Consider the following 13863-nt stretch of genomic DNA (forward strand, 5'->3'; position numbering starts at 1 on the left):
AGAGAGCATGCATGAGTTGAGGAGGAGCAGAGGGAGAAGGAGAGAGAGAGAATCCCAAACAGACCTCACACTGGGTGGAGAGCCTGACTCAGGTCTTGATCCAAGGACCCTGAGATCATGGCTTAAGCTGAAACCAAGAGTCTGATGCCTAACTGACTGAGCCACCCATGCACCCCTGAGTATAGTTTTTTAATAGCTGCTTTAAAGACCTTTTATGATCATTTTTTAAAAAAGATTTATTTATTTATTTGAGAGAAAGAGAGCTTAAAAGCCCAGAGTGGGGTGAGGAACAGAGAAAGAGAGAAAGAGACAGAGAGAGAGAATCCCAAGCAGGCTCCCTACTGAGTGCAGGGCCCGACAGGGGGGCTCAACCTTGCAACCCTGAGATCATGACCTGAACCGAAATCGAGAGTCAGATGCTTAACTAACATCAGAGTAATCTTGAGGATCACCTCTAATGATTGTCTTTTCCCTTAAAATTGGGCCACATTTTCCTGTTTTCTTGTTACACAGAGTAATGGGATTATATTCTAGACATTATGCGGATTCTGGATTTTACTGTATTTCTCTAAAGAGTGTCATTGGTTTTGTTTTATAAAATGTTAAATTGATCAAACTTAAAGTTAGGTTTTCCCTGTCTCGACAAAAGCTCTCCAGACAGCAGCTCTTGTAACAGTTCAGTTTTTAGTCTTAGATGAAAATGCCTTAAGCTTGCTTGGTTCAGGGGTCAGCCATTGACTTAGGCAAAAATCTCAGAATAATAGGCTTACTTCTTTGGCACTCCTGGGCTCTGTCCTTTGATTTTTCAAGCCACAATTTCTATGAGCTTTGACTGCTCTGTGCTACAGCATGATTATGATCTGCCTTCAGGCTAAACTATAAAAAAATCGAAAACTCTTAGGGCACCTGGGTGGCTCAGTTGGTTAAGTGTCTGCCTTCAACTCAGGTCATGATCTCAGGGTCCTGAGATTGAGCCCTGTGTCAGGCTGTCTGCTCAGCAGGGATTCTGCTTCTCACTCTCCTCCCCACTCCCTTCCCAGCTTGTGCTCTCTCTCAAAAAAAAAAAAAAAAAAAAAAAAAAGAAAAGAAAAGAAAAATAAACGGCAAACTCACCCTGTAATGGTACCTTCTTCCAAGTTCCCACCCTTTAACCAAATCTGCCTATTTTTGTTCATGCTTCAAAGCCTTCATGTAGTTATTTTATTTTATTATTTTTAAATTTCTGATGTTTTTACAGTTTCATTGAGCTATAAATGATAAACATCATTGTATAAGTTTAAGGTGTTGCTTTATATATTGTGAAATGATTACCACAGTAAATTCAGTTAACATCCATTATCTCATATAGGTACCAAAAAATAAATCTATATTTTCCTTGGAATGAGAATTCTTAGGCTCTCTCTTAACAACTCTGCTGTGTGTCATAGAGCAGTGTTAGTTATAGTCATACATATATCCTTAGCACTTATTTATCTTATAACTGGAAATTTGTATCTTTTGATGATCTTCATTAAGTTCTCCTTACCCCTACCTCTGGTAACCATAAATCTGGTCTCCTTTTCTAAGAGTTTGTTTTTTGTTTCTGTAGATTCCATATATAAGTGAGATAATACAGTATTTATCTTTCTCTGCCTAACTTATTTCACTTAGCATAATGTCATAAGGTCCATCCATGTTCTCACAAATGGCAGGATTTCCTCCTTTTTTAATGCCTGAATAACACTCCATAGCATGTAGTTAGCACATTTGCTTTACTTATTCATCCATTGATGGCTCTTAGGTTATTTCCATATCTTGACTATTATAAATAACATTGTAGTTTACATAGAGGTGCAAACTCTTTGTGTTGTTTCCTTTGGCTAAATACCCATAAGTGGAATTGCTCGATCATATGATAGTTCTACTTTTAATTTTTTAGGAATCTCCATACTTTTTTCTATTGTAGCTATACTTCAGGTATTTTTGGGGGGGTAAATTGTTAGGAGTTGTATATGTGGGAGAATCAGTCTGTTAGAAGCTCACTCTGCCATACTGGAAATGGAACCTGGTATCTTTTATTTTCTAAGTCTAACTAAAAATTCAAAATTGTGAGCTATGGGCGCCTGGGTGGCTCAGTCAGTTATACGTCTGCCTTTGGCTCAGGTCATAATCCCAGGGTCCTGGGATTGAGCCTCATGTTGGGCTCCCTGCTTAGCAGGGAGCCTCCTTCTCCCTCTCCCCTCTACTCATGCTCTATTTCTCTCTCTCTTTCAAATAAATAGATAAAATCTTTAAAAAAATTACGAAATTGTGAGCTTCTAAATTAATGTCTTCATAGGTGAGATATGTATCCATTATATAGAAAGTATCTCCAAATAACATACCTAATCTATTTAGGATAATACAGGGGTTGCCTGTGTGAACTCTAACATTCTTTTATATACTTACAGCTTAGGTTACATACTGTAAATCAAGAATGATTTAGGTAAAAAAAGCATTTAGACTGGCAGTGAAGAAATCTGGTTTCTTTCTTTAAAAAAAAAAAAGGGAGAGCACCTTGCTAGCTCAGTTGGTAGAGTGTGTGACTCTTAATCTCGGGGTCGTGAGTTTGAGCTCCATGCTGGATGTAGAGATTACTTAAAAACAAAATCTTAGGAAAAAAAAAAGAAATCTGGTTTCCAGTCTTTACTTTTTAAAATCTTTTCGTGTTATTTTTGAAACTTATTATCTCTTTGGACATCTGTCCTTTTATACACTGAGAAGGACAAACTGAGTGATTTGTGTGATTTAAAATTTAGCTGAGTGATATAAAATTGTCGCCAGGTATTAATGTTTGAGATTTGCTCAATAATTTTCAATCTTGTTGGTAGACCAAATAACGTATTACTATATGTAATGTTAGTAAAACAAAAGATATTTATAGCAATGTTTTCTATTTTTCTTTAAAGATTTAATTTATTTATTCATGAGAGACACAAGAGAGAGGCAGAGACACAGGCAGAGAGAGAAGTGGGCTCCATGCAGGGGCCTGATGTGGGACTCAATCCTGGGACTCTAGGATTATGCCCTGAGCCAAAGGCAGGTGCTTAGCCGCTAAGCCACCCAGGCGTCCTCCTATAGCAGTGTTTTCTGAACTTAATTGATGAACATACCTTTTTCAGTTTTTAAAAATCTGCTGGCGGGGCACCTGGGTCTCAGTCAGTTAAGCATCTGCCTTTAGCTCAGGTTATAATCCCAGGGTCTTGGGACGGAGCCCTGCATGAGGGTCCCTGCTCAGTGGGGAGTCTGCTTCTCTCTCTCCCTCTGACCCTTCTCTCTATTTGTGTTCTCTGTGTTTCAAATAAATAAATAAAATCTTAAAAATAAAAAAGAAAGGTAAATTGTTTAAAAAAAAAACAACTTCTTACTGGGAGATTTCCTGTTCCAGGTCAACTACAATTTACTTGAATTGGTGAATCTTGGCAACAGTAAACTGTGATAAATTATGTAATACTTAGAGCAACTGCCAAAAAATCTGTTTAAAGAGATATATTAAAAACACTATAGATCAGATAAAATGGAATTCTGAAAACTGTCCACGTAACCCATAAGAAAGCAGGAAAAAGAAAAAAGGAAAATAAACGCAGGAAACAAATAGAAAACAAAAAAATGGCAGATATAAGCCCTAACATATTAATAATTACATTAAATATAAATTATCTAACATTAATAGTTAAAAACTGGTTTGGCAGAATGGATTACAGAACAAATCATGACTCAACTATTTGTGAAGAAGTCATTGACATATAATACTATAGTTAGATACGTTGAAAGTAAAAGGATGGAAAAAATACACTATGTAAACATTGATCAAAAGAAAACAGGAATGTCTATTATTAATATCAGATACAGTAAACTTAAGAGAAAAGAAAATTACTAGAGACAGAAAACATAATGATAAAAAAGGATTAAGAAGACTTAGCAAACCTAAATGTGTGTACAGCAAGCGACAGAGCTACAAAATATATGAAGCAAAAAGTGATAGAACTGGAAGGAGTAACTTAAGCGCAGTTACAGTTGAAGACTTCAGCACCTCTCTGAACAATTGAAGAACAGCAGAGAGCTAGATAAATTTGAATGAGACCAGTCAATATTATATTTTAATATAGTTTATAAACATGAAAAGTTTAATTTATCTTATAGTTACTTTGGGGTGCCTAACATTGTGCCAGTTATTATGTTAAGTGCTTTTTATTAGTCATTCTAACACTTAGTGTTATTCCTGTTTTACAGAAAAAGAAACAACAAAGATAATATAGTAGAATCTTGTTTATTACAACTCAGAATTTACATGTTAATATTTACTTCAGGGGTGTGTGTGTGTGTGTGTGTGAGAGAAAGAGAGAGAGAATGTGTAAATAAAACATAAAAAGAAAAAATAGCACACTATATAAATTAGTTGAAGTTTATTCTGTTTCCTTTCTTGGGACCATTACCGTGCTTCTTCCCTAGAAGTGACTACTCATGAGTCCAGTGTGTATAAACTTAGATCCATATATTATTAAAAAATAAGTTATTTTTCTGTTTTATCGAGTTTTTTTATTTTTTAATTTATTTTTATTTTTTAAAAAGATTTTATTTATTCATGAGAAGCAGAGAGAGAGAGAGAGAGAGAGAGGGAGAGAGGTAGAGACACAGGTAGAGGGAGAAGCAGGCTCCATGCAGGGAGCCCAATGTGGGACTCGATTCCAGGTCTCCAGGTCTCCAGGATCAGGCCCTGGGCCTAAGGCAGCGCTAAACCACTGAGCCACCCAGGCTGCCCTATCGAGTTTTTTTAAAATCAGCATTATGTTCTTGAGTTCTTTCCATTTTAATATAAAGTTTACTACCTTAATTGCTATTCAGTATTTCTGTATATAAATATACCACAATGTATTTATCCAGTGTCTGTTGATGAGCAGTTAGTGTCCAGTGTTTCGCTATTAGTAACAGTGTTGTAGTTAACACCCCTTGCAAATGTCTTCTTTAAAGATGAATCCAAGAAATGAAATTGCTGAGTAATAGGATAAGCATATTTTTAGTTTAATAGATATTGCCTCATTGTCCTCAAGATTGGCTGTGCATGAAGTATCTGAGAGTAGTTATTTCTCTAGTACTTGATGTAAAACTTTTTTGACTGTTTCTAGCAATATGAATTAAAATTTTTATCTCATTTATATATTTAGTTCTTTAATTAGTGAGCTTAAGTATCTTTTCATGTTTGTCATTTGTATTATCTGTATTTATTTGCTATAAGTTGCCTGACCCATTTTGTTTCTTCCTTAATAGAAATTCTTTTTAAGATTTTATTTATTTATTTATTTATTTATTTATTTATTTATTTATTTATTTATGAGAGAGAGAGAGAGAATGTGGCATAGGAGGCAGAGGGTGAGGGAGAGGGACAAGCAGACTCCTCATGGAGCATGGAGCCCAGTAAGGGGCTCTGAGATCACGACCTGAGCCAAAACCAAGAGTTAAATGCTCAACCGACTGTGCCACCCAGTGCCCCAAAGGGAGTTCTTAATATATTTTGTATACTAATCTTCTGTCTTTTGCAAATATTTTCTTGATTTGTTATTATACATGTTATTGTTATTTATGTTTCAAATTTTGTTATAGGTAAGTTAATCTATGTGTTTTTTTAATATTATATTTGTCTTAAGACTTTTTCCTAGATCAAAATGATATTCTCTATTTTCTTCTAAAAACTTAAAAGTTTTAAGTTTTTGATCTGGATTTTATTTCAATTTTAGTGTTTAGTGTGAATAGTTTTTTTTGTCCCATTGAATAGACAGTTATTTTGATATTGTTTATTGGTTCTTCAGTTTGAAATACCACTTTATCTTGTCTATATTTGCATACATGTTTCTTAGACATTCTTCCTATACCATTGGTCTCTTTATTCCAGACTCATAACCTGTCTGTATCAATGCTGCTATCATTTACTTTCTGGAATTTTGCTTTTCATTCCATTTAAATTGCTTAATTATTAGAATAAATTATTTCATCATGTTGTGAATTAAGATTTTTATTAGACCTGAGAAAAATTCTAATTCTTTAACCATCTTTATAATTCTCTTTTGTTTCTGTTATTGGATAGAACCCAAAATTATTAAAATAGGTACTCAGGGAACTATTAACAGTCTAAGATTTGTTATGGAATGAAAAGAAATAAGCAACATTTTTGTTTAACCCAAACGTATTGAGTTTTATTTTTAGTTTATGAAACTGCCTCTTATTGCTGTGTACACATATTCACAGCCTTTATTCATTTTTCCCCTGATCCTTTACCTTCTCCTATTCTTTCTTTTTAATCATCTCTTCTAAGTAGAAAATAAAGGTATGAAATAAGCAAGCAAGGAACTGTCTTCATTTTCTGTATTTCAGTATCATTAGTCATATGTCTTCCACATAGCTTTATCTTACTACATTGTGTGTGTGTGTGTGTGTGTGTATGTATGTATGTATTTGAGTTTGGTCAGAATACCCTCGTTTGCTTGTTCAGCCTTCCTTTTCTCTCAGGGCAAGCTTTATGTCCTCTGTAACACCACCATTTGTGATTTGTCCAATCAGAATTCAGTAGGCCACCACTCATGCCACTCATAGAATTTGTATACCTCTTTATTAAGGCATTGGTCACATTGTATTTATTACTGTCATCATTAGACTTTAAAAGCATGCACTGTGTCAAAACCAACTTTGTATCACTAGTGCTATGTATATAATAGGCCCTGGTAGATTTAAGGAATAATTATTTTGGCCAGTGGAGGGCACCATGGGTATATGTATTTTAGAAGCAAAATTATGATATGGTATCTTGAGACTTGATTAAAAAGAGTTGGGAAGTTTTCAGGTTTCTCCATTTTATCCTCTTGTCCAACTCTGCCATTTAATTAATCCCATGTTTGAAATAGAAAGGGATAACTCAGTTTAGATCTCAGTGGTTCGTATTGGCCTTTCCTTTTATTGGGCTAATTCAGACCCACTGAGAGAATCTTTCAGAATCTGTTTGCTTAGATTCTGAAAGAGGGAGGAAATGAGCCCGACTATCCATTCAGATCTTTCTCTCCCGATTCACATTTTTTGGCTCTTGGGAACTCATTAAATATAATTATCTCCATCAACTCTGGTTGATGCTGAGTGGTTTCCTTGCCTTTGTGTGGGAGAGGTGTGTCAAATGAGGTCCCATGTGGCTGAGTCAGATGAGGAATGGCATATCCAATGTTGTGTGGAGTTCACGTTATGAACCACTGCTTAGGGCAGTCATGGAAGGCAATTTGCAGCTGTTTTTCCATATCTATATATGGATAAGAAGGGGTCACATAAATCTGTCCCCTCTGACTTTCCTCTTATTTCGAGTTGGGCGTATTCATACCTAATCTATCAAAATCTGCCATTACCTGGCAGATCTCATAAAAGATGAGATCGACTACCTGTATTTTTTCAAGAATGATGAGTTCTACAAGAACCCAGGAATGACACTTTTGTGACCCCTGGGGACAATGGAGGGTGACTGTGGGAGCACCTGAATCAGAGTCTGTGCCTAGATTTGTGTCTGTCCAGGTGTCTTCAATCTGAGCATTGTGAACCTTCTGTTCGTCTGTTGAGTGAGGGATCTTTCCCTTTAGTTTTGGAGGAGTGCTAAATTCCAAAGTATAGAAGTTACTCAAATTTGATCATTGATAACCTCTGAATATTATCTGCTTTGGTGACTCTTTTATCATTGTCTTTTCTGCCACATTTCTTGATATGCTTCCAACATATTTCTTTTTCTCTTTCTTTGCTAAGTGGCTGTCTTCTCAATATTGTTTTTGTTATGTTGATATATTTATTTCCTTCATTGAATTGAAACTTTGAAAATCCAGAGTATGTGTACTACAAAGATAAAATTATTGCCTTTAGTAAATAAATAGTTTTCCTAAAATTATTTACTATTGTCTACCAAGAATATGGGTCAGTTTTTTAGGAAGCAAGAGAAATGTCTGTGTCCAATATATTAAACTTAAGGAAAATTGATTTATTTTTATACTAATGAAAATATTTTAAAAACTTGTTTTCTAGGCCAACCATATCCTGATCCAGCTCTTCCTCTTCAAAGGCAAGACAGATTTTATTCTAATTCTGGTAGACTATCTGGGCCAGCAGAACTCAGAAGTTTTAATATGCCATCTTTGGATAAAGTGGGTAAGAAATACTTTGAGTATGTATATGTATTTTTAATAATGGTGGCACACTAAAGAACTGGCAGCTGAAAAAAGGACTAATAACTGTTATCTCTGGTAGCTCTTAAGGCCAGACAGAGTCTTTCCTGAAAACTTTCTAGTTTTATGTTTCTTGTTACATTGTATGTATCTGTGGCATCTGCAGATGTGTTAATGGTTGATTTGGGCACTGTTGTAATGGGTTTACTACACTTATTTATGATGGCAGATTTTACTCTGTTCCATGACTAACTTTTTAATTTTTTCAGTCCACTTATATACATCCTATTTAGTAATTAGGGAAGTTAAGCTAGTGTGAATGGATATGTGAAAATCCACCAGAAAAATAATTTAGGTGCATGTTTTGTTGCTGGTTTAATCAAGTACTTTATTTAAACATTTCATATTCAGATAGATTTGACTAACATTTACTGAGCAACCTACTATTAGTCAAGCACTCTTTTCCTTAAAGTGCCTCACAGCAAAACTCACTGAAATTGGGAAATATATGTATCCAGTGTATCAGTGAGAAGTGTGTGACATTAAAAAAATTAAAAGAAAGTAGAAAATTAAAATAAATTTATTAGTAAAAGGTTTCCTCAGGACAAGGTATATATTATTTGCAAGGGGATGAGCATTATCATCTGGTTGAAATATTTATTATTTTAGAAAATCTTTTTTGAATAATAAGTGAAGAAGGAGATCTATGGCTTGGATTTCTGTTATTAGTTATACTTAAATTCTTTCTAACCTTTGGATTTTGAAATTGTTTTCTCCCATTAATTCACGCTTAATGGAATGAAACTATGTTATTGAATATCTATTTTTAAACTAATGCTATTTAAAACTTTTTACATGTCCTTTTTTGTTATTATTGAACAATATCCAATTATTTAGATAATTTTTAAGTGCTTACTGTTTAGAAGGTGCCCTACATGACATGGCAGAGAATATAATTATAATAGGGTATAGTTTCTGCCTGTCAGAAGATAATAATTAAATGTGGAGAAAGAAATATATATCTTTAATTAATAATGACCAGAGTAGTTGAGTTCCATTAGAAAATATACTCTGTTCACAGAGAGAACAATAACAATAACAACAACAACAACAAAACAGGAAAGAGAGAACTGTTATCTAGTTGAAGGATCAGGGAAAACTCCATGAAGGAGGCAGCATTTGAGCTGCTTTTGAGGGAATTTGAAAAATTGGTTGGTTGAGTGGTGGGGGTCTGTGCCAGTAATGATGAACAACATAAGTAAAAAGAAGAAAAGAAACAGCACAAATCATTGATGAATAATGGCTATAAAGCCAAGATGTTAACCATTTGACAAAGTCTTATGAAGGTTACATGAATTAATGTGTGTTGAAGTATTTTGTAAAAAGAAAAGTTCTGTATAAGTCTAAATGTAATACATTATTGGTTTGTCAGTATGCTACATGGAGGAGAATCATCAGAGATCTGATTGAAACACATTGACTAGCACTAGTGTTTGTAAATGTTTATTGAATGAAAGTGAATTATTAATCTTCACAGTCAACTTATGAAATGGACATTATTATCCTCATTTTATAGATGAAGAAATCAAGGCTTAAAAAGGTACTCAGTGTCTCAGGTAGCAAATGTAGAGGCAGGACTTGAATCCATGTTTGATTCCAGAGCTGTGGTCTTGATCCCTATACATTATTAAAATGAGGTGGTAGAGGATCCATCCATTGATACACTAAATGTCTATAGAAAGCTTACCATATGACAGGCATTATGGTAGTTGCCGTAATTCAGTGGTGAATAGGAGCTCAGCATCCTTATAACTTGGAAGACATATGTGCAATTGCACTATATAGTGATAAAAATGAGTATAAAATGTAATGGAACCATATGGGGCACTCATTAAGATGAGGTATTGGGGTTTTGAGTGTGGGATAGTCAGATTTTTTCCTGGAGCATGTATAAGCTGAGAATTTAAAGATCTAGAATTAGTTGAACCAAAATGATGGCAGTAATGTTCTAGGGGAAGAGAATAGCATTTTTAATAGGAGGAAGGATCATAGGAATGTAAGTTTATTTATTTGTTTACAATTGTTTTACAATTGATTACAAAAAGTTAAAGTTCTTAAGTGACTGGTGTAGTAGGTTTGAAGAGAATGGAGATTTAAAATTGCTGAGGAGAAATGTGGTTTGGAAGATGCAGAAAGAAGGCTGGTCACTGTGCAACTGCAAGTAAGGCTGGAAGTCTGTCAGCTTGGAGTGGTCCCGTCTACCCAAATCTGTGGTTTATTTTACCTGCAGACGTGCTAAGTGGCTCAGATATAGGTAGAGTGGAAATGGAGAGTTGGATTAATACAGGGCTAGGATGTGTTGTCAGGCACATGTGGAAATATGGCCAATTAGGTAAGGACATTGATGATTGGATGCAGTGATGGACTCTGAAGTCCAGTTTTAGGGAAGGAAATGAAGGGAGGACAAACTGAAGAAAATGAAGAGAGACCAGAGGACTGGAAGCTTCAGTGACAAGAACAGGTGTAGGGAGAATAACTAAATGAGAAGGCTAGGTGAAGGTAGGTAGTTGTGGTCAGAGAGAGGGTTGTTTGAATTTTTCTTCTCATGGAGTGAGCACTTGATGATAACAAAGCTCAGGAACATTTATTTTGAACAACAGCTAAATTCATATGCTATTCTGTGTTACCTGATGGAGGAATTAGGAAGGTGGGATGAAAAGAGGAAAAGAAGGAGGGAAGAAGGGAGAGAGGGAGAAAAGAAAGGAAGGAAAGAAAGAAAAGGGAGAGGGATGCTACCTTCCAGAAGTCTCTTATGATACTCTTGCAGCAGGGTTGCCTAGGAACAAGCAACAGAAATCACTGCCACATGGCCTTTGCAGCACTTTGAATGTGCCAACATTTCAAGTGAATTAAAGCTGTTCTTATGGCCGTCATGCAGGATCCTGGTTATCAGGCTGGTTTATGTGCCAACAGGGGGAATGGGGAAATATCAGCAATCCTTTGTGATCTGGAGATATTCTAACAATGGAGTGACTAGTCATGTATTTTTTATGGTTTAACTTTCATGTTTAGATGGGCCAATGTCTTCAGAAGTGGAAACCAGTAGAAATGATAGCAAAGACGACCTTGGTGTAAGTATTGAAAGTGGAATTTTATCAACATATTCAGGAGCTTTCTAGTCTCTTGCTTTACTAGAATAGAAATTTCACTAGCAATCTAGTTTTTGATATAAAGCTGCTTCTCTCATTTTGACCAGTATATGTACTTCTTGCATAGTATTATAGCTGTTTCTTTTCTGGATTGTACACTCTGGTGATAAAGTACAATTTATAGACTAGAGGCTTGAGTTAGTTTATTAAAGTTAAACAATTTGGGTTTTCCCTCTTGAATTTTTATTTGAATGTTTTAAAGGATATTTTTGTTACTATGTTTACAATTTTTGCTTTTGGTCACTTTATTTTGCATTGAAAATATAAACATAAACATCTTTTTTTTTCAGTGTATATTTGAGAAAAGAATGTATATTTTGGTACTCTTGGTTTATTTTTGTGTTTTATCTTTAGCCAGAATATTACTTTGTTTTGGTTAAAGCTGTTTTCTTTTGGGTTAATATTTGTGATGAAAAAAAATCCATCTGACATAGAAAACAGAATCTTTCTCAGGAGACTATGAAGACTGTCACAGACTGCTTTCTGCCTAGGTGCTTTCTTCTAGACCTAAGATTTTCAGGAAGATTATTGCAAATTTTGCTGTTGTTTTAGTGACTACCATATGTCAATTTGTTATAGAATTTAAATGTGCCTGATTCATCTCTCCCTGCTGAAAGTGAAGCAACTGGCCCTGGCTTTGTTCCTCCATCTCTCGCTCCAATCAGGGGTCCATTGTTTCCGATGGATACAAGGGGCCCATTCATGAGAAGAGGTCCTCCTTTTCCTCCGCCTCCTCCAGGAAGCATGTATGGAGCTCCCCGAGATTATTTTCCACCAAGGGATTTCCCTGGCCCACCACATCCTCCATTTGCAAGTATGTTTTTCTTTTAAACTTAATATATGTTTTATAGAGTAAGTCAAAGATAGAATTCTATTTCTTATTCATATTGTACGTTTTTCTAGCTGTGAATATACCATTACTGTTACAAATTGGAAGGCAGCCAGCCATTAGTAGACCATAATATGGCTTCCACATTATTGATTCTAATGATATGGAATTACTTCTGTATTTCAGTAATCGGGAAAATCATTGGCTTTTTGCAGTAGTCTTCCATTAGGACCAAAATTATTTGTATCTTATTTGATTGGAAACTGGTTACTGTATCAGTTAATAAAAATAATTACAGCTTATATTTTAGCATTAAAACTACTGGCTGACGTATTTTTAAAATACTTTTTCATAAGTAGTTCCTATGTAATCCTACTTTTTTAAAACCTGAACTATGTTTATCATGTTTGGACTAATTGTTGAATTTATTGAAATTCTTTCATAGCCTCACATAAGAAAAAAAGAATGATTTTTTTGTTTTCTAGCTATATTTTGCCATTTAGAACTAGATGTTTCTGTAGAATAAATACATGGTTACCAAACACTAGGCAGAAGGCTATTATATGCCTGATGTGGTGTCTCTTCCTTCATTTCTCCTCTATTTTAAAGTTTAAGGTGAATTAAAATGAATTTGGGGGAATTTCAAGGTAGTCTTTGATAAACCTGTAAATGTCTTAGGATAATACCAAATTAGAATTGGGAATTACTGATCTGAATTTTAAGTCTGGTGAAAATTATACTACATGAAAAATTTAAAAAGTAAACCTCATATATTTTGGAATAATTCTCCTTTTTAAAAAGTGTTAAGATGTTAGGTTTTCATAGGATGAAAATTGTGTCTAAAATTAATGATATTCCCTTTAATCATAAGCAGTTAAAGAGAGTATGCTTTTTTTCTATGCTGTAAAAATTCATTTGTTTGATCAAGTAATTATACTGATGTCAGTTTTGGAATATAAAGATAGGTGTACTCTAAGTTATAAACTAATCGTTTGTTAGAACTGCAGTACAGGTACTTAAAGTTAAAAAATGTTTTTTACCAATCTCTTTGAACAGTGAGAAATGTCTATCCACCGAGAGGTTTTCCTCATTATCTTCCCCCAAGAGCTGGATTTTTTCCCCCACCCCCACATCCTGAAAGTAGAAGTGAGTTCCCATCAGGGTTGATACCACCTTCAAATGAACCTACTACTGAACATCCAGAACCACAACAAGAAACTTGACAATATTTTTGATCTCTCTTCAAAAGTAATTTTGACTTCTCTCTCATTTTCAGTTTAAGTAACTGCTGTTACTTAAGTAATTCTACTTTCGCTCAAATTGAAGCTTAATGGAATTATAATTCTCAGGATAGTATTTTGTAAATAAAGATGATTTAAATATGAATCTTACGAGTAAATTATTTCCATTTTATTTTATTGTAGATAGTATAATTATTTTAATTTGATTAACAAATCCACTATCACATAAATAACAATGGGAGTTTTATATATGTAATCTTGCAGTTGGGGATGTTTTAAACTCCGAAGGCTGTGTCTTTTTGCCAAGAGCTGTATCTACTATGGTTGTAGACAAATGTGAAAGTAACTTTATGCATAATTAAATAAATTTTAATTGACTTAAA

At 34.5% G+C, this 13863-nt stretch overlaps 1 protein-coding gene across 12 annotated transcripts in view; it reads left to right on the top strand.

The window, feature by feature from the left end:
• The window catches only part of MIA2 (MIA SH3 domain ER export factor 2), a 90632-nt gene extending 76769 nt beyond the window's left edge, over positions 1–13863 (top strand). For all 12 annotated transcript variants that reach the window (XM_077909121.1, XM_077909123.1, XM_077909122.1 and 9 more), the window contains 4 exons: positions 8062–8184; positions 11274–11332; positions 11990–12224; positions 13296–13863. In XM_077909121.1, coding sequence (XP_077765247.1) covers positions 8062–8184; positions 11274–11332; positions 11990–12224; positions 13296–13462 — 584 coding nt within the window. In that variant the 3' untranslated portion in view covers positions 13463–13863. The remainder of the gene's footprint in view (positions 1–8061; positions 8185–11273; positions 11333–11989; positions 12225–13295) is intronic.

Source organism: Canis aureus, chromosome 9 (assembly GCF_053574225.1).
Source record: "Canis aureus isolate CA01 chromosome 9, VMU_Caureus_v.1.0, whole genome shotgun sequence".
NCBI classification, from domain to species: domain Eukaryota; kingdom Metazoa; phylum Chordata; class Mammalia; order Carnivora; family Canidae; genus Canis; species Canis aureus.